Source organism: Chanos chanos, chromosome 3 (assembly GCF_902362185.1).
Source record: "Chanos chanos chromosome 3, fChaCha1.1, whole genome shotgun sequence".
NCBI lineage: Eukaryota > Metazoa > Chordata > Actinopteri > Gonorynchiformes > Chanidae > Chanos > Chanos chanos.
Genome location: NC_044497.1, coordinates 41,106,632 through 41,127,549, shown reverse-complemented (window position 1 = coordinate 41,127,549; position 20,918 = coordinate 41,106,632). Strand labels below are relative to the sequence as shown.

General features: G+C 38.4%; 1 protein-coding gene across 1 annotated transcript; it reads right to left on the bottom strand.

The window, feature by feature from the left end:
* Nucleotides 1–17,638: 17,638 nt before the first annotated feature.
* Nucleotides 17,639–18,751, bottom strand: purg (purine-rich element binding protein G). Its single transcript, XM_030769175.1, has one exon. It carries the CDS (start codon nt 18,650–18,652, stop codon nt 17,639–17,641), a length of 1,014 nt encoding a protein of 337 aa, XP_030625035.1. The 5' UTR covers nt 18,653–18,751.
* Nucleotides 18,752–20,918: the final 2,167 nt, after the last annotated feature.

Here is a 20,918-nt window from a genome sequence, read left to right as displayed (position 1 = left end):
CACCTCTGAGCAACAGTGCATGTCTTTAAACATTCCACACTGCCTGTAAAAGAGCATGGATGTAAATTAACAAAGTAGTTGTGCAGTTCGTACATGAAATTTAAATACAACAACAAAACTACTGCTACTACTACTACTACTACTACTACTACTACTACTACTATAATATTTGAGCATTCTTCCTCATGATTTTATTTTATTTTACCTGATATAATGCCCCGATGGGGCTTGATGGATGGGGCAAGTGTACTTAGGACAGCTGATGGTGTGACATTACTGACAGGAAAAACCGAAACCACAGCATATGGCAAACACTGTCGAGGTCGTAATGTGAGCTCCTGATTCTCATTGTAGTCGAACAGAAACACCTGGAGAAGTAAAAATACATAGTCATTTAATGAAAGTCTCAGGATAATGATCAAGGCCCTCTTGAAAAATAGTTTCCTTTGACCAATTTCCAACCCACATAAGAGCCAAGAACTTGCTGGGACAGACTGTCTCGTGCTGAAACCGTCTCTTTGGATATGTGGCAGTCAAAACTGACAGTGGGGTCCTGGGTTCTGTTCCATTCCAAACTTGGAGTTACTTTTTTCACTTTGCCAAAGAGAACCTTACCACAAAAAGCATAAAAACAATCATTAAATACTGAATTTTGTGGAATAATGTAATCAAGATCATGATTAAGTCTGTAACAATGCCTGTAAAATGTTCTTCCACTAACTTTGAAAACAATCAGATTTTTCTCAGCAAATGTGTTGTTACAGGGGTTTCTCAGGGCCACATCAACATGTCTGAACACATAAACTCCATGTGATGGTTTTCCAAGAGAATGCTGGCCTGTGCTGTTAACCATCAGTCCATGTTGATAAATTTGATCTGTTGCTTGGTGCGATGCAACAATGAAGCAAAATCTCTCCTCCATTTCTCTGCCATGTCTACCCTTTGTTCGCATCTCTGATCTGTTCAAAAAGATACAAGGATACAAACATGCTGTGATAAAACAAATACAATAGCACTGGTTCATTGAATTTTTGTTAATGGCCATCAACCAGTACTGCTTACTTGCTAAAAATCTGTGATGTCACAAAGCCATAAAACTGGCAATAGTTGTTTTATTCTCTAATGTTTTACTGTTGCATTTCACCTTGTGCATTCTGCACATTCTAGGACAGGGGTGTCAAAATCCAGGGGGAGGGTGGGGGGATGTCAAGGTCCTGCTGCTTGTTGTTTTGACCTCTTGATTACATGCTAATTTGTACCCGGAAAAGTGATGTGCGCTCTTCAGACAATCAGACACCATGCGTTGTTGGTTGACAAGCAAAGCAAAAGCAAAATAATCTTGGCCCCCCCAGGACTGGATTTTGACACTCCTGTACTTTCTTTCTTTTTTCATAGTCAAAAATCTCCCAAATTCCAATACCTTTTTTCTGAGAACTCTCTCACCAGCTTGTCATTGTGGACTAGCTTCACATCTCTACACACCCAGCCTGTGGAGAGCTCCTTTCCCAGGTCCAGTCTGGACTCCTTCAGTTTGGACTGAATGAGACTGTAATCCCTGCTCTCCTCAGGGCAAGATTCCAGGAGAGCTACTCAAACATAATACATTCACAAGAGTAAATATGATTCCAAGTGGCAAGGATTTTAGCATTTAAGACATTTGAGATTTAGCATCTGTATGTAGATTGACTTGACATTTCTCAGCTGACTATGCCATGCATTCAATGAATAAATTTGCCAATTTTGACAACCTTGTCCAGATGCCCGTTTCTTCCTTGGAATAGTGAATTTTTTCAGTGAGGACGTCACAGATGATTGGATGGAATTCGATGGCAATGGTTCCTCCCTCCTCCCACTCCCATGTCTCTCCATGTTAGCCTAATACAGATTATCACCCTACAAAACATAAGTAAAACTTGATAAAAGCACAACCCAAAGTAATATCTAATACACAAATACCAAGTGTATAAACCCTAACTCATACTCAACTTCTTCATTGTCAAACTGTTACTGATCAAAATACCAAACTCAAGGAACTTTTGAAAAGCATGAAGACCCTATCCCTGTATTGAAGATGTTAGCATTTACTTCATTTCAGAATGGGTGTTTGGGTTTCACCAGTTTTCTGTTTCTCACAGACAAATCAGGTGTTTCACCTGATGCACCACTTAAAGGTTATAATCTCTCAATCTACTACCTGTGATTGTGTTCTTTTACTCAAATGTACAAACACTGGCAAATACAGCAACTAAAAACAAAGTGTCAAAGACATTACTTCGTGAACTTAATCATCTCCCACAAGCTAGAATATTATTATTATACAAATCACTATACAGCTTTATTTTCTTGCTTGTACACGTAGTTATATTTTGCACTGAATTGCAAGTATTTTTAAGGATATATCTCACCAAGACTTATGACAGCAGTGGATTCCACTATAGTTGACCTGATTATAGAAGGTTTATAATGTGGCAATGCTCTCTAAGTTTAACCTTTGCTTGTACACAGATGATAAGGTTTTGAGCTTCAATTCGCTCAGGTTTCAACCATGTGACTTATGACCATAAAAAGGCACCGCGCTCATAATTTGTTGTTTTTTTTTTCCTTTTTAAACTGCCATTCATTATTCAGTAGTTATCTGGGACAAGATGAGTCACTTTAGTTCTCTCAAAACAACCCATTAATGTTTGTAGTTGTAGTAATCGTTAACTGCACTGAACAACATTTCAGGGTGACACATGGTTGGACACTATTGTGCAGCACTTAACCACTTTGTCAACGAAGAGGAAAATGATCAACAACTCTGTGATGAAACCCTTTGACAGACAAATGGAAATAACCTATGATACAGATCTCAGTGTGATATCGTACAAGGATTAATACTTAATCACTGTGAGCTACCATCATTTCTTGCAGTTGAAGAGCAAACCCCGAGCAATCACTTGGGACTAAAAACATATGGTCACTGAAACTGGCCAGTTTTTATCATTTTTCAGCATACTCAAGATTAAGAAGATAAACAGACATATCTATATACATATAGAGAGTAACATTTTTTTCTCCTTTGATGTTTTCATTTTATAAATTCCAAAAAAAGGATCTCCTCTTCATCCCAAAACCCATCTGCTCTTGAGCAGCATGCTTTTTGTGTAAATGTTCAGACGCATTTCTCCTTGTGAAATTTGCTAACAAATTTTATGTTTATCTAATTATATTGCATGCAAAGACTTCAGCCATGGTAATTTATCAGAAGATAAATTCAAGACTCTTCTACCAAGAACCAGTTATATACACTTACCATTATGGAAAGCCATCAAGAGAGAAGGATCTCAAGTATCTTTGCAGAGAACGGAACATAATTTGTCATTGCAGTTTGAGGAACACTCAGTGAGAGATACAAAAAAGGAAATAGCTTGACCTCAAACTGTGAACAGCAAAGGCACAGGAAATTACCCAGCTCTACTAATGTTCAAACCTACAGTTGTGCTTTTTCACGACAACCACAAAAAGAACCTCAAGTGAATCAACTGTATGACTTCCCTGGGGGACAAACAGAAAATTCATAATCAATACCATGTTAATTCTCTTTCAGTAAAAATAAATGGGGCTATTAGCATTTATCATGGTTAAATGTTCTGACAGGATCTACTTGCACTCAATATTTTTGTAAGCTTGTGGACACTATTTTCATGTAGTGACAGTATTATCCAAAATCACTCACGCCCTAAGAAATAACATATAATATTGGATTATTTTTATGAAAACAGTCAGTGGGAGATTTTTGACTATAAAACTGAAAGATGAATCTGTACTACCATGCTACTTTTAAAGATCTCAGTAATGGGGAACTGTGTTGTGGCCAGCCATGACTTCCTGTTTCTCTGGGTGTAAAACTGAAGTAAAACAAATTTGAAATCCACTTGCCTTCCATCACACTGAGGTAGGGGGAGAAGCTCTCAGCAAAAGAATTCAAATGTTTGAACACCCACCTCACCAAACTAATTGACTTACTAACTGACATACATACAACAAACAACAAAACAACGAACTGACTTTATTTGTCACACACTGAGCAGTGAGCAGTGAAATGGAGCCTCTGCATTTAACCCATCCCAACATCAGTAAGCACACACACACAATGAAAGGGCAGCCACCATCGCCGGTGCCTGGGGACAAACCTTTTGCCAGCACCTTAATAAAGGTTACTGACAGGAGTCTTCCAAGTACTAATCCTAGCATGTATGTGTTTGTGGTGAGAGGAAACCCCAGCACCCAGAAGAAACCCATGCAAACATGGGGAGAACATGCAAACTCCACACAGAAAGGACCTGGGACAGCCGGGATCTGAATTTGGCCCTCAGACAAGAAAAAAGTTGAAAAGATCTTGATACATGTGTTGAAATATTGTATGAAGAAACTGTTTTGTTTCTGCTGATCCCTGAGCTATTGTCAAGATCATGCAACTTTACAAAGTAAAACATTTTTGTTCTTTATGCCAAGAAGATGACAATGTCTCCAAGCAGACTACAAAAGTCAACCATGAAATAGTGGATCAACCAAAAAACTACTGTCTTACAAAGCTAATCTGAATACTTAACAAAGATGAAAGAATCTGCAGAGCCTTGAAAGAGTCTGTATGGAGAAATGGCCAAGCTTAACCATCATGGTCTCTAATCTCGTATAACACAATATGCAATGACCAAGTACACTTTGCATAGAGAAGAGGTTTTATGTTTTTTTCCAGTGTATCTATGTGTAACGGGGAAGGTCGATCAAATACAGGGGGAGCTCAGAACTTGCTTTATGTTGTTTATTATTAGTAGGCGCTGTAACATATACACAAACATCAACACAGACGATAACATTTTAATGTTCTAAAAGAAAATACATCCAACTGTTAAACACGCCAAATAAACACATTCACGTATGAAAAGCATGAAATATAACTGTATAGCTACCAAAGGAAACCTATCAGGGTCAGCATTATTAAAAACAAACTTTTACTTTATGCAGATTCACATACCCGTAACAAATATACAAACATTGGCACAGACAACAGGGTGGTGACTACCAACTTCAGAACTACACATACAAAATAAAACAATGAACCTAATCCTCAAGAAAACCCCATATATATACAGCTGCACCTCCAGCAGTGCAGTGTATGGGATGAATAGAGTTTGAATGATGGAATTTTCATCTAACGAATATAACAGATTTTCTGGGCCTACCGCACGTTGCATTCATATAAAAAAAACATAAGCAAAAATATGTAAATTGATGAAAACATTTAAGAACAACTTCAGTATAGGTTAGAAGTGTTGGCCCAAGGAACTATACTTTTGGACATGATTTAAAATGGAACTTATGTTTCAAAAACATTCAGCTGAAACAGGCAATATTTTCTAGTGGGACTTACCTCTCTGCACGCGTACACACACTTTGCTGAGGGAGCAAGCAAAGATTCTAAAAGGACATCAAAGGCAGATCTTAAAATGTGCAGTGCACCCTAGGAGGCTCCTAAACAGCTAATTGCCTATTGACCCATGATGTTTAAGTTTGTAAAATTCACTATTTTGAAAGAATTACAATTGAACTCTGTTACATACACTGAAGTAAAATATTTGGGTTATCTTCAAGAGTGTGAGACAGTTAAAGGATGAGTTCACCTTCCTTGCCATTACACGCTCATTGTGACGTTGACCTCCATGTGATTAAAAACAATTGTTCTGAGACATTACATCAGCAAACTGACACCAATATTTCTCTTGTTCCCATTTTACAATCTATTTATAAACAAAGGCTGACCATGGAAAAATAGTTATATAGCCCATGTTACAGGCCAACATACCAGTGAAAACAGACACCCATTTGCTCATGAGAACAATATAAACCAGTTTACATCTGACTCAGAAAACAAGGTGCAGGCAAATTCCTTTTCCTTCTTTCAAATGCTGTTTATGTCGAAACTACCACTATTAACACACCGTTGTTACAGAAGTTACCTCCATAACAGAACTCTCATTAATAAATTGTTGTAGAATTGAGAATGTTTTAGGTTCTTACAGAAATGAACCTTACTAAAAAGAGAAAAAAAAAACACAAAAATGAAGTGTGATATAAAATGAGCGTATAGGTCCAAATGGAGTAATCTCTGCTTTAAAGGAAGACTGTTGGACTGCCAAAGATACATTATCCATAGCAATAGATCCAAATAAACATTGATTTTTAAAATGTTATGTATTGTACTCATACATTCAAATATGATGTGCTACTATTAAAGTATCATTCAGTGTTCCACATGTAATTGGCATTTCAGACTTTAATCTTTATACTACCGGTGCTGACTGATTTCCTGTTTGCTTGCCCTGAAGATGGATAAATGAAAAACATTATTCAGAATACAGCTGATTACATTTACATTTACATTTATTCATTTAGCAGACACTTTTATCCAAAGTGACTTCCAAGACAGGCAGAGAACAAGCCAAGCACATAGTTATTAAGGAGCCGTCTGTTGCATAAGTGCCACCACTAAATTCAGTATTAGACCAGAACCAATACAAGAATAATGAAGGAAATAAGAGAATGATATGAGCTGACATGATGTTAATACTTGCTTTTAGAATATACTTATGAAAGTAGGTAAACAGAGTGAACTATACATTCTCTCAGACATCTGAGTCAACAGAGGTCTCGAGGAAAGTGAATATAGATGAGTAGGACTTGTGCGCTGCCCAACAAGAACAAAAAAAAAAGAGCTTATAACATTCACACTTCAGTGCAGTGTCTGAGTGTATAGTTTCCTTCTGTAGCACTTCCCTTTTCTCTATAGCTGGGAGGAGAGCATGGTTTTGCCACAAACGAGTTAACTGACAAAATGCAACAGTGTTAAAATAACAAAAAAGGCCAGTGTTTATGGAGCTCATATTCTAGACCAACTGATTGGTTTTAGTGAACAAGTAAGTTCTGTAGCAAGTACTTTTTTTATCACTATTCAGTAACACTACATCTCACCCCTAAGTCAGCTTTATCAAAGTCATAAGTTAACATGAGAGAATGAAGTGCTTTGCAACATTATTCAGACCCCGCAAATGTTTTAAAATGTTGGTGGGTTACAAATGACAAAGACACATATTTGTCTAGTTAGTATCTTTATTTTAAAGTCACATGCTCAACTAGAAAATATTCAAAGGAAAAATAGTAATTTGGCAACAGATACTGTAAACAAAGTCTCAAAATTAAATATTCTGATTGCATATATATTCAGACCCTACTGTCACAACCTGCACCGCCATTTTGGACTTTTGGTTTGACATGTCTTTGTGCTCCTGTTCTGTGTCTGTCTCCGCCCCTCACCTGTACCTGTTTGTCTCATTATTAACCTTGTTTAGTTTCAACCAATCCTGTGTTGCCCTGTTCAGTTCTCCTTCTATTTAAGTCCTAGTGTTTGCCTTGTACTTTGTCTATCGTTGTTTGTGTATTTTGCGCACTGTCATGCTGCACCTTTTTGTTATCGGCTTTTGTTATTTGTTTGCACTGTATTATGGTCTTCATTTTAAGTAAAGCCTTCCGTTTTATCACCGTCAACCATCGTGTCTTGCACTTGGGTCCTGCACCACACCACCAGCGTGACACCTACATATTAATATTTTCATTAAAAAAGTTCTGTCACATACCATGTGATGTAGATAGATGGTCATCCTTATTTCTGTCACTATGGGGCAAGGTGAATGTTCTCAAAATGAACTGTGTACCTAAACTTAACTATTTCATTCAATCTGTCCCCATGCATATCCCTATAAAATACTTCAAGTATTTTGACCGTATATGCAACAAATTTCTCTGGAATGGAAAGCGACCAAGGATGCGTTTAGAAAAATTACAACTACCAGTGGACAAAGGGGGCTTGGGGACTTCCCAAGCTGATATTTTATCATTATGCATTCAGTATGAGACATATTGCACTGTGGTCTCTACTTCCAGAGAGAGCTCCCCCGTGGTCATATAGAATGTAATGTGTGCCTCCCTCTCACCCCTCTGGCATGTTTAATCATCAAAATGACACCCGATATGCGGTCCCAGTTGGTTCTCTCTCATCTACAGAACACATGGAAACAGTGAACTAAGATTCATAACCTAGACCCTCACCTCAGCTCAGAATCAAGCATTTGGTTGAACCCAAAGCTGTGTGTTGGTAGAGCCCCTTTTTTATGGAAACTGTGGGTAGATATGGAGATTCGGACCCTTGGAGATTTGACTGAAAACGATTTACTGAAGTCCTTTGAAGAGTTGGTCCAAGAATTTGATCTCCCTAGATCCAGTATGTGGCAGTACTTACAACTGAGGCACCTAGTGTCCACAGTTCTAGGTTCTCCAAGAACATCCCCTAAACAATTGTAATATTGTAATATTTGGAATGGGTCATGAGGCCTCTTGATATTACTCCAGAATATTTAACCTAGCTACCAGAACTTCAACAGCATTAAAGACTATTGTAGAGAAGAATTTAAATATTTCATTTAATGAGAAAGAATGGGATAGGATTAGCCAGAATCAAAAGAAGCTATCAAGGGATATTAAAATCAGACTCGTTCAATTTAAAATTCTTAGTTGTTTCTATTGGACACCATCTAGACTGCACAAGTTAAGCCTCAAAAACACAGCAGGCTGCTGGAAATGTCAGAGCTCAGAGGGTACATTAATCCATGCTCTCTAGCAATGCCCTCGGATGCAAGGTTTTTGGGAACAAGTCCATAAATGTATCAAGGAAATCACCGGCAATGAGTTTGAGTTTTCTTCCAGGTTATATGTGCTAGGTGATCCATCAATTGTGAAAGAATGTGGAAATGCAGAGTTGATCCAGACTGCCACAATGGTGGGTAGACAGACTCTAATGAGGGGATGGAAAAAAACAGAAGCTCCTTATTATCAGGAGTGGTTAATTGAACTGGGAAAGGTGTCCTCATCTGAACAGCTCTTCTATAGACAGACTGACAGATGGGAAGGTTATATTTTAAAGTGGGGGAAATATTTCTAGTAATATTTAGAAATATAAATAATATTTCTAAGGATACATAATGCATTAGCGAGAATAATGTTAAATAAAAAGTCGGAATTCAGTCTTTGCACAGCATCATCTATAAAACAAGTTTTGCGTTAAAAAGAAGGACTAGCTTCTAAACTTTGGGGGACAAACAAACAGAGCTCTCAAAATAACATGCGCTCAGTTCGTCTTTTTGCTGGAAATTTTCAGTGGCGACTGAAACTGAGCAGATCATGTTGGAGTTGGGGCTAATAAATGTTGAAAAACAGTTGCTTTTACTGAAATTATTGCAATGCAGGAAGGTCAGAAGACTAGATGGTGTATACGACCATTGAACCGATGGAGGCAGAAGGAGGGCGATGCAACCAAGTGGACCAATCACAGCTGTTGTGGTCTGTATCAACGCGCGTCGCGGTGATGTGTAGTTACATTTCTGGGGAGGTGTGCGTCAGGCTACAGCGTAGGCTACGGTGTAGGCTACGGCATGGGGTACACAGCTACACAGAGCCTACGCCGTACCTAAGGTGCAGATTCGACGCAGAAGTATAAATTGGCCTTAACTTGATGTTTTTGATGTACCGCTAGACCGTGTTTCATAACGTAAACATAAACATAAAAAGTTTCAATGAACTTTAAATCATAGAAAAAATTCTGTCACAGTAACAGCTTTGAGCCTCTTGGGGTGGGTGTCTACCAGCTTTTGGCCAACTTTACACATCATGTTTGCCCACCACTCTTGGCAGATTTGCCTCAGCTCAACCACATCCCTTTGACAGTACTTATGGGCTGCAGATTTCAAAGCATGCCACAGTTCCCAGGTTTACATCTGGACTTTACTTTACACCAGGCCTTTCCAGGACCTGGACCTCTGCATTGTCATTTTGGCTCTGGGCTTGGGATTGCTGGCATCCTTGAAAGATGAATTCCCTGCCAATCTTCAGCCTTTCTGCAGACTGAAACACATTCTTTTGCAGCACGTACCTGTACATTGCATCACCCATCGTCCCTTCATTTCTGCCGAGATTACCCATCCTTACCAATGAGATCCCAACAGTATGACCCTGCATCCACCATACTTCACTGTAGGGGTGGTGCTTTTCTGGGTATGGGCAGTGTTACTTTAGTGCCACACAAAGCCCTTTACAATTTGGCCAAAAATCTCGGTCTTAGTATCATAAAACCACAAAACATTTTCCCAAATCTGTCAAAGTCTACATGGGCTATGAGATGATTCTTTATGAGTAAAGTTCTCTTTCTTATAAGCTACCACACAAACCAGCATTAGACAGGGCTTTAAATATAGTTGCTTGGAGCACACTTGCTCCATTCTCAGCCACAGAAAAGCCACTGTAGATCTTCAAGACATGATTGCTGACCTCTCAGTAGCTTCCCTAAAAAATCTCCCTCTTATTCAAATGATGAGTTTTAAGGGACAGCCTTTTCAAAGCATTGTCTGGGTGATTTGATGTACCCACCCCCATGTCTTAATTATTAAGACTCCGGTGCTCACTGGGATATGCATACACATGGATATCATTTTATACGTTGTTCCTTCCTGAAATCTTTACGCATTTGAATAACTTCCTTAGGATGCTCTTTGGTCTTTATTTTCATAGGTTCTCTTTAAACTCACTGCCCAACAAATGGTACTTGCATAGAGCAGGGTTTTATCCAATAAATGAGGTCAGTTTCTTTATTGGTGCAGAAGTCAATGGCAAGGCAAATATATCCATGTCAGGGTTATTTTCTCTCACACGTGCACTTTGAGCTACCAGAGCGCAGGGTCTGAAAACCTATACAAATAGCATATTTCTGTTTCAGCCTTATTTTTACAATATCTACTGACATAAACTCATTTTGATATCTTGTGCTAGATCATATGACTTTGCAAAAATAGCACTAAGTGGACAAAGACATGTCTGTATCATTGGTAATCTGCAGGGCATTGTAGATCTTTTCAAGTTAAAGAGCCAGGAAAACTCGTAACGCATTTCATGTCTACAAATAAGACTAGGTTAAATAACATGCATAATATATAAAAGTGTTCCACTTGGTAATTCTGTTTCTCCACAATAAGCAGCATTGTTATTTCCAAGCTTTAAACCATCTGAATCTTGAGAGCCTCTTTTTCAAAATGATGAAAACCATTTTCTTTGTACATATATGTATTTAACGTTTTTCATTAAGATAAACCTTGTCCAGGAGGCAATTTGAATGAAAAGATACCCGTTGTTCATTAGCCTTCAGTTCACTGTCCCTCACAAAATGCATGTGACAATCAAATGCCTAAGTTGGTCTAAATGGAGTATAACTGTCGTAAATATAGCAAGACAAGATTTCCCTATACTCAAATGTATGGATTAACAAAAAATGACTGCCAGCATTAATGTTAAACAGCTAAGGAAATGATAACACCCCCAGTGCTAATTAAAGAAGTCTCTGAGTGAACTTTCTGTGGTACTGTGCTGCTATGAACATGGATGGCCGGGTAGCAACCTCATTGTTTTGTGCCCTGATTAGTAGCCAAGGTACTCAGATGACAAAGTATTCAGATGACAAAGTGAAAAATGCCTTTATGTGTTTATGTTCCTGTGAGTAAGCTGCTCCTGGTACACCTAGAGAGCTTAAGTGCAACAGTGTGGCCTTTGCCTGGGCCATGTACCCTGTTGAGGGATATGATAGAATCATGTACATGCACATGCCAGGTATGATTAATCTGGAAAGTGCCAGAATGGCCTGTGAGACTTTCAAAAGTTACAACAGGAGAATGTTTGTCTATTCCTTTGTCCATGCTTTGCTGAGGACTGACACTGTTTCACTGACTGATTTTGTTCTGTTACGCAGGCATTCATAATAAACTTTGTTCATCCACATCTCTGAGTTGACTGCTTTGTTGGTCATTCTTTATGATTATGATTCTTCTTCTTCTTATGATTATGATTACTTCACTCCTTATGACTCATAATACCATATCACATCACATGTCTGGATCAGCAATGCATCTAGTGTCATGGTAACTCTTTCTAAAGTCTATATGTTAAAATTGAACAAAGAAGACAAACATTTTAAACGTAAGCTTAAAAAAGTTTTTTTTTATTTCATTAGATTGTCTATGGATCTTTTGGAGCTTGCACACAAAGGCTGGGAAACTGTAAATAGACATCTCTGATCTCACCTCCATGCCCTCTGGGATAGGTATTTTCCCATTAATGACTGTTGTTCTTAAATTGTTAGAATCTACATTTAAAAGGAATGTCAATCAAGCTAAAGCCATGTCCGTATGTACCTCAAGAAATACATTTGTGATAGTGCTATAATAACAAATTTACCCCAGTCCAGTGCAAATTATTTTGGGTAAATACAGTGTTGGTACTTTATGCAAAGGTTTTAATCAAGAGGGCATATGCCATTTACAGTTACACAGAAGCACTCGTGTTCAGGAAGGACATTTTGTCATTCATTTAGTGGTTGACCACAATATCTAGCTTCAGGTTCTACATTTTCCATTTTCTTTCAACATGCAGCTGAGGTCCACATAAGCACCTTTATATGTTATAATATAGCACCATTTTTAATATCTCTCTTAAGTTTAGTTTGGACCCAACTGTTGGCATGCATGAACTTTAAAAACTTCAAATTTCTTCAGATACGAATCCTACATGTTGCAATAATTAACAAACATTACAAGGCAATTAATGAATATTCATACAGTACCATACATGTAAAACATTAACTAATACAGTACACACGATAAAGAAAGTGCTACAATACAGAACAATTGCTTTCATGTTTTTAGTCTTATAATACTCTATAGGACTATAGGAGGACACGCTAATGTTGTACATTACATTATCCAAAGATACACCGAGAACATTTTGTTTCACCATTTCTTTTTAAAATCATTATCAAACACTTATACTTCTAAATTCCAACTGCAGCAGAATTGCCATGATGAACACAAAGCAGAATGGGAAAAAAACAACAAATTTCTTCAATATCCATACTTTCACAGCACACTACCTACACAACTACTGATTTAAAACACATGTATGAAGGCCTGGGCATCTAGCTAGGCCTTGTGGTTTTTCAAGACTGCGATCAGTTCTGGGGTTTTTTTTGTTTTTTTTTTTTTGTTTTTTTTTCTTGGAATCATGCTGGGTATGTTTGAGAAAGCCATCCTCAATTATTTTCATTCTTTTTTGTGCAAAGGAGTTCTTCATTTTGTTTCTCTCGCAGCATGGAAAAATAGCTATAGTACAAAGATGACAAATTAATTTTGGACATAAACCTAAACTAAATCATTGCAGTTGTATTGTAATGATTTTAAGGCTCATGGGTTTGAAGCTTTAGTTGGATACAAGCTTACTTATGGATTATAACAGTCCAATCTGTATGCATCCAAGTTTTGAGGGTAACTTAGATCAATATAGCTGCTTTAAAAATGGTCATGATTTGATTTGATTCATACATTTTTGTTGTTGTTACATCTAAATCTTACTTTCCATGTCTGGGAACTGCACACATCAACATGGCTTGAAGAATGATTTATCCTACTCATTTGCTAAAAAAAAAAAAGAGCGATACTACAGCCTACATTTCCTCATTGTCATTTTGGGTTGTATATTTCTATTTGAGGTGAAAGGGCACAAATACGTGTGCACATTTTTAAAGTGCTTGCTTATAAGCCTAATTTTACCCATTTTCATGTAAAGGTAACTTCTGTCACTTTCTCTACAGCGGGACGGTCCAGAGTCACTCCTGGTGGACCAATGAGTGTGCAGGTATTTGGATTAACCTTACAATCACCTATTGATTAAGGCGTACTGAGGTGAGAGTATTCTGAAACCTACAGATTCCCTAAATGTATCAGTTAACTACCGAGTTGCCACAACAGTCAGTGCATACTTTGGCCTTCTAGGAAGAACTCTGGACAATTCCACTCCACTCTCTTCAATTTTTTTCTCATTAAACATTTCTTTAAAATGAATCGTGTCTACTTCTCCGCAATCACTGCAACCATGAAAGCAGCAGAAGCTTTTTTTAAATGCCCTGAAATGAGCATTTCTGTGTAAGATCCATTAAAATAATATCTAGGCTCTCTATTTTTTTTTTAAATAAAAGAAAGACTTATCTGCAATTGTGAAAATATTTTCACGATAGGCTAAAATACTAAAATGTAAATCATTTTAGATGCCAGCATAAACTTCTAATGCATACTGCTAGCCCTTATTGCAGACAAAACATATTCACAGAATTTATGTTATGATAAAATAAGAAATCTTAATAATGCATTCATAATAGTTAAATCTCAGTTCTCAACCAGACAAGTTTGGGTTTTAGGCTTTCTCATCAAAGGTTTCAGGCTGTGTACAAAGTTTTGTTTATCTCACCAGAACTTTGGCTTCTGTGGGACAATACTGAATCAAAGTACGACAGGTCGCACAGCTCTTCCAGCAAAGTCTGGGCAACTTCTCTGTAAGTGCTGTAATAGAAATAGCACGCCATTATAGGTGTCCTTCACTGAATTGGACACATGTTCTGAAGCAGCTTAGTGAACTAAGTGCACGATTGTCACTTCAATTCTATGGGCAAGAGAAACTGATGCATGGGCACTGTAGTATCTCTTTGAGAGCAGGCGCAACAGATAAAAGTGCTGTTATGCAAAGTGCCTCTGAGGGGAAGTGCCATTTGTGGGACATTTTCATTTCATGTGCCAAATAAGTAAGCTGGCCCCACAAATCACATATCCGACTTGGTCGGAATCATCTGCTAGTACAAAAGAAAAAAAAACATTGAACGCCAAACAAATACCAATGGCCAAAACAACTAGTTTGTTTTAAATGGATACTATATTAAATGTTTTCATTTAAAGCACAAAATCTCGATAGAGATGGGCAAAAATGATTGTTCTTTGTCAGGAGGACATAATTTGTGTAATGACCATGCTATGATACACAATGATACAAAAGCATACCAATGTTTTAAGCCATTTACAAAAGAGGAGCTATTTTAGGTCATTTGCGGCCAGGAATCCAAACAAATTTCTTAATATTGTGCTTTCCACTAATTTTGTCTAAAAGCATCTTTTGTCAAAGCTCTTTTAATAATGCTTCCAACCACACACACACACACACACACACACACACAAACAGACAAACACACCAAAAAAGGCATTCCAGATTTTAAACAAGCCAATTCCAAAAAAATATGTTGTGAGCCTGTTTCTTATTTTTTCTATGTCTGCAATAGATAGATCTGTGAATGCCAGGGGATTTTTAATGCTTCCATTTTCCAGTGCTGTTGTTCAAGTCATCAGCAATTAGGCTCAAGACTGCCCTCTGAATTGGGTTTACTTGATCAAGCTGAATGTTCAATACACCATTTTGGACACTTAAACTGAATGCAGAGCATCTTGTGCAGTGAATGAAATGCAAACCTTTACATTTCCACTGCAGTACGCTGGTCTAATTGCACATTTCCGGAGCTACAGCATAATATAAAACATTGCACATTTTTTGACATTGTATTAGAGTGCTTAACACATCTGTGCTGTCATTGGGTATAAGGGCAAACTGGGGTAAGCTCTACAGTAGAGATCATAGACATCTAAGCCTGGTTTTAAAATGCTTTGTAACTGTTGAACTAGGTAATCAGTTACTACATAAAGCCCTGTCAAAAAACAACACTTGAAAGCATTAAAGCCCTTAAGATGGCAAGATATGTTTCCATTGTTCTTTGAGTTAAGTGTTAGTTGGTTGACCAGGTTTAATAATTGATGGGTCATCCCTTAGGAATTTTGAATCTATAAACACTTCTCTAAACCAAGCTATTATATCTGCCTAACCAATGGCCCATGACACAATGAGTTGTGTTCTTTCCCACTGCCTCATCTTAAGCTCTTCAAGATTCATCTTGAGGCTGTGAAATCATCAGCTATACAGCACAAAAATAATTTTTGGTTCAACTGAAATAAATTACTTCATGTGGTAATAACCATTAATTTTCTTCAAATGTTATTAATGTTCTTCCATTATTTGGTCTACAAACATATAGAAATTAAATTACCTAACATAATATTTTCTAATAATGCAAGTGGCAAGAGTACCTCAGACAGAACAACAGCTCTGTTGTTTGTTTTCCTGCAGTGTAGGCTACCCTTTAGTACTAACAGAGAACAAAACACAACTTTACAATGTATGCTCAAAGTAGTATAGAAAGTTCTCTCAAAAGAAAGTAAGTTCATATAGATAGGTTGCGACAATAGCTCCTTGGGTTTACCATGACCTCACACTGCCTCTGGGTATAACTTACTCAACGTACTGTCCTGTGAACGACTCATAGACACGAAAAACTGAATTACTGAGATTATTTAAAGAGAGGGTAGCATGAGACTGACTCTCCGGTTGAGAGAGGGTTTTAAACGTAAATATCATTTGATGTTGCACTGGCCATGCCTGCTCTAGTGATTGTGAGTATTGGTGTAACCTATTCGGAATGCCCAGGCATCCAGAGTTCTTCAGACGTCTGCATGGCTTAATACACAAAAATTAATCATGTTCATTAAGGGTATTATAAAAACTGAGTTTTCTGAGACCATTTTCTCTTTGACAAGGTATCACGTGGTGGTGACAAATTAAATCAAACTTTTTGGTAGCCATAAAGGAAGATCTAAGTGCTTCAAAAATCCAAATTTGACTTCATAATTCTGAACTTTTCATTTAGGTTTTAGATAATCAGCAGTACCTTGAAGCTAACAAAATGGTATTGTGTGTAATTTGAATGTAGTGGGTACTCCATAATCATTTAAGACATGATAAAGTCTACATAATTATTATTTTGGGGGCAACACATGAGATCTCCAGTGTGCAAGAAACTCATTTAAATTCGAAAAAATCTAGATAGATTCTACATGCATTTATTTCTGCACTGTATTCGTTTTTTCTCTAAACGCATTAAGTAAATATCACACTGGAAACAGGGATAATTCTGAAGGGAACAGGGTGCTCTCTCTGGATCTACTCTAACCTCATTAAACATGGCCTTTAATAAACCTGTATTAAACATAGGTATAATAGGTACAAAGGACAAACCAATCATCGAACAGATATAAGATTTACCAAATGTAAAAGATGTGAATCTGTATATGAACATTTACTCGTGAAATTAATTCACCGTGTCGACCTAACCTCATAAATCACTTACGCGCGCACACTCATGCACACGCACACACACACACTGCTTGTTCAGCGGTCAGCGTCACCATGCTTTCCCACTCCCTCCCTGTTTCCATTAAAATGCACCTCTGACAGATCTAACAACTTAAAACGTGATTTTCATCGAGCAAGAATAAGCTTTGCTTCATCGTGTCTGTACTAGTTTCAAATAAACGCCATGACTACTAACGAAAGAAACCGAACAACGCGAAATGGAAAAGTGCTAGTCGTCTAGAGTCATACAGTACTGTATTAAAGAGGTATATTGTTCGAAAACATGATATTTTATAAACTAGTAGCCTACATTATCACTTTACGTTGATCTCTTTTCTACTAGGTGCAAACCATTATTCAAGCCGTCAGAAATCATAGCAAGCCAGCATCAATCCTCTTGCTCTTCGCTGTCAGCGCGCGCCTCAGTCCTCTTCTCTTTATGACAGGTGAAAATCCGCCGCATTTCCTCCTCATATCTAATGAAGTTTTCACCAAACCTGGCCCATGCTTTGAGGGGTACGGTGATTGTGTTCCTATATGGCTGTCGTACCTCGCTAATTTTAAGAAATACGCCGTACCTATTAGAACCCACGTCAAAATAAAATCTCTTATTGTCGACACGGAAAGAAGCTGCTTCGGGAAGCTCGGGTGCTTCGTCGTGGTTCCGGTTAGCCCTGCTGCGGTCATCGGTCTCATCATCACCATAGTCCTCAATCAGCTGCGACAAAGCATCTCGGAACTCGATAAGCCCTTGTGCTGGTAATACTATGGTCTGCTCAATACCCTGACCGTAGTAGCCCATTGTCCCATGTCCTCTGCTGACAGTCTGTCTGATGCGCAGAAACCTGCCACGCTGGTTTTCCTTCAGGTCCAAATAGTATTTTCGGTTGTCTCTTTCAATAGATTCACTTTTCAGGACGCGATGCGCGTGTTCGTCCGATGCAGCAGAACCGGTTGGAGAGACTGGAGGTGCATGATGATCCTGCTGCCTCCTGCGGGAGTCCTGCGGACGGCCTTGGCCATTACTCTGCTCCTCAGGTCGTGGCACTTGGCAACTACGGAGTCCGATGTGCGCGTAATAATCTATGAAGTCCCCTAAGCAGTACCTTAGGTCCGGTGCCATTGACATCGAGAGTGTCAGTTTGCTCTTCCTGATGTTATCATGTCTGCCTCTTCCAATCCACACCTCAGCAATTTTTAGAAATCGCCCCCTCGCACTCTGCTTCACATCCAAGTAGAAGCGCTTCTTCTGGATGTCGACCCGCTTTGAGGCAAGCTCTTGAATGTCTATACCCTGAGTGCCAGGGAGAACGTACTGATGTGGGTATGCGCCTCTTGGTGAAGGATCTGATGTAATCCGTCCTCTACCTCTTTCCATCCCTCTCGTATTAATATTGGCCATAATTACTCAAATTCTCCAACAGCTTATCAAAGAACAACCCAGTTTCCTCTCCATCCCTGGTTTGGAACAGCGCCGTCGACACAGTAATCTTAATTATTTAGCTAGCAAGCTTAAGCGCTCGACAAGTTTGAAAGATACCTCGATTGACCTGAAAATGGCAGCTCCACGGCTAAAGACTCATCAGCTGATCGAGTTTCTGTGTCCTGGTTAAAGGTCAGACAAGCCACAGAGTCACACATACATTCGGCACCTTGCTTTGGTTCTTTGTTATTTCTCCTTTTCATGTATGTGATACTTATCGTTTTCTATTGAAACACCAGCAAGCCTGATGAAATAAGAGTGAGCAATCACGAATCCATCGCCTCTTTAGAGGGCGCTGCTTCAGCACGGGAGACGAATGAACTCAATGACCCTCACTCCCCCTCCCTCGTAGTATACAGTATATCCCAGTTTAAAGGGACGGACTGCGCACTAAAAACCGAACATTCACATAAGCACGAAGTAAGCATAATACTGGTGATAATTCGGTATTATGTGCTTCATTATAATTAAAACAATGCCATTATTTTGCGATACGGTCATTTTATGATTGTCCTACATCTTGAAATTTTAACCCATCATCCGCGCTAAATGTAATGCAAAAATAAGGTAGAACCACAGATTACAATAAAATAGTGACACACCATAACAACTAAATAGAATTCAGAATTACGTCGACTTATAGGCTAGGTGTACATTTTCTAGCCTTTATAGTGTTAAGGTGGTACTTCAAATGGGTTTACTTGTTTTCTGATTTTGAAACAGTGCTGGCTATGGTCTATCAAATGTCTGTCACAGGCCCTCAAGCCTCCTGGTTCTTTTTGGGGGGGGGGGGGGGGGGGGGGGGAACTGCACCATTATTTCAAACAGTCAAGGATTTGATCTAGCTCAGCTGATGTGCTGAATGAGGTATTAGATAGAATTAAATACAGGTGCTGGAAGCCATGTAGAACGAACTGTGTAGGCTTGTAATAGCGTGTTTGCTTATTCGTTGTGTGATGGTAAAGACTCTTTCCCTTACACATATTTTAGCACTCGGATAAAGAGACCTTTCCAAATGTTTATAATTCATAATTTAAGTAACCTATCATATGTTTGAACTGGTGTGCATGTCTTCCTGCACAGTTCTTTATTATGAAGGAGATTAAATAATGCTTGTCAGCGGTAGGTCAGTGTGGTGTGAATGTCAGTGTAAGAATCGTGAGTTGACATACCAAACATAATTATCAAAAAAGAAAAAAAAAAGGAAAAATATTGGCTTTTCTTTGTAGGAAAGTCCTTTTCGAGACATGACAGAGCACTCTGATAAGCTTCTCTCACACTTCACCTGCCAGCTAGCATGTGGCTCTTACAGCATCTAAAATTAAGATGATGAGGTAACTATGTCAAATCAAAATAAATACTTTTAGGCTTAGATACTTTTGATCTCGATGAGAAAGTATATTTTGAGGCTAGAAATATGCAAAAGCTTTACTGAAATAATTTAAAACATTATTTTACTGATAATGTATGTATGACATACACCGTGTTGGGGTCACATCGCCCTGTTATGACTCATTTTCTTACCGTTGTCTGGTTGTACATTACCCCATTCTGTCATCGCGATCAGCATTTGGATCTGTACTACGTTAAAGGAGCATGGCCAGGATGCTGGTCAGCGGCCTCATATAGTGTGTTGATATGCATGTTTATGGAGAGATGAGTCTGTGCAGACTAAGCAGGAGGGGCCCAGTGCAACATACGCATCTATGAAGACAGCGAAGGCAGTGCAAAAGGGCGTCACAAGCATATGACTTCGCCAATGCAAAAATCAAAAAGGTTGTATGCACTTGAATTCTAGACAATAATTTGCTAGCTAGGCTACTATAAAATGGCTTCGAAAAACATTGTCGATCTTGCTTGTAATCACGGAATATTTAGCTTGATGTGAGCAAAGTTATCATGTAGCCTACTGCGCTGATTGTTATAGGATTGTTACAGGTATACCTGCCCTTGCATGTGGTACTGTATGAACGCCTGGATAATGAAAACGCATGAGTCGGGTATGCTTTCAAATTAAATATAACAGTGAAAAGTAAATATAACCAGTCACACCAAATGTGACATTTGACATGTCGAAGGCCTGAAGTGAAGATCATGGCCTGTTATGTAAGCCAAGGCTCTCAAAACTCGAGTTCCGACTCGAGTAGCCCTGTATTATTAGCATGCCCATCATATAGGTGGCAGT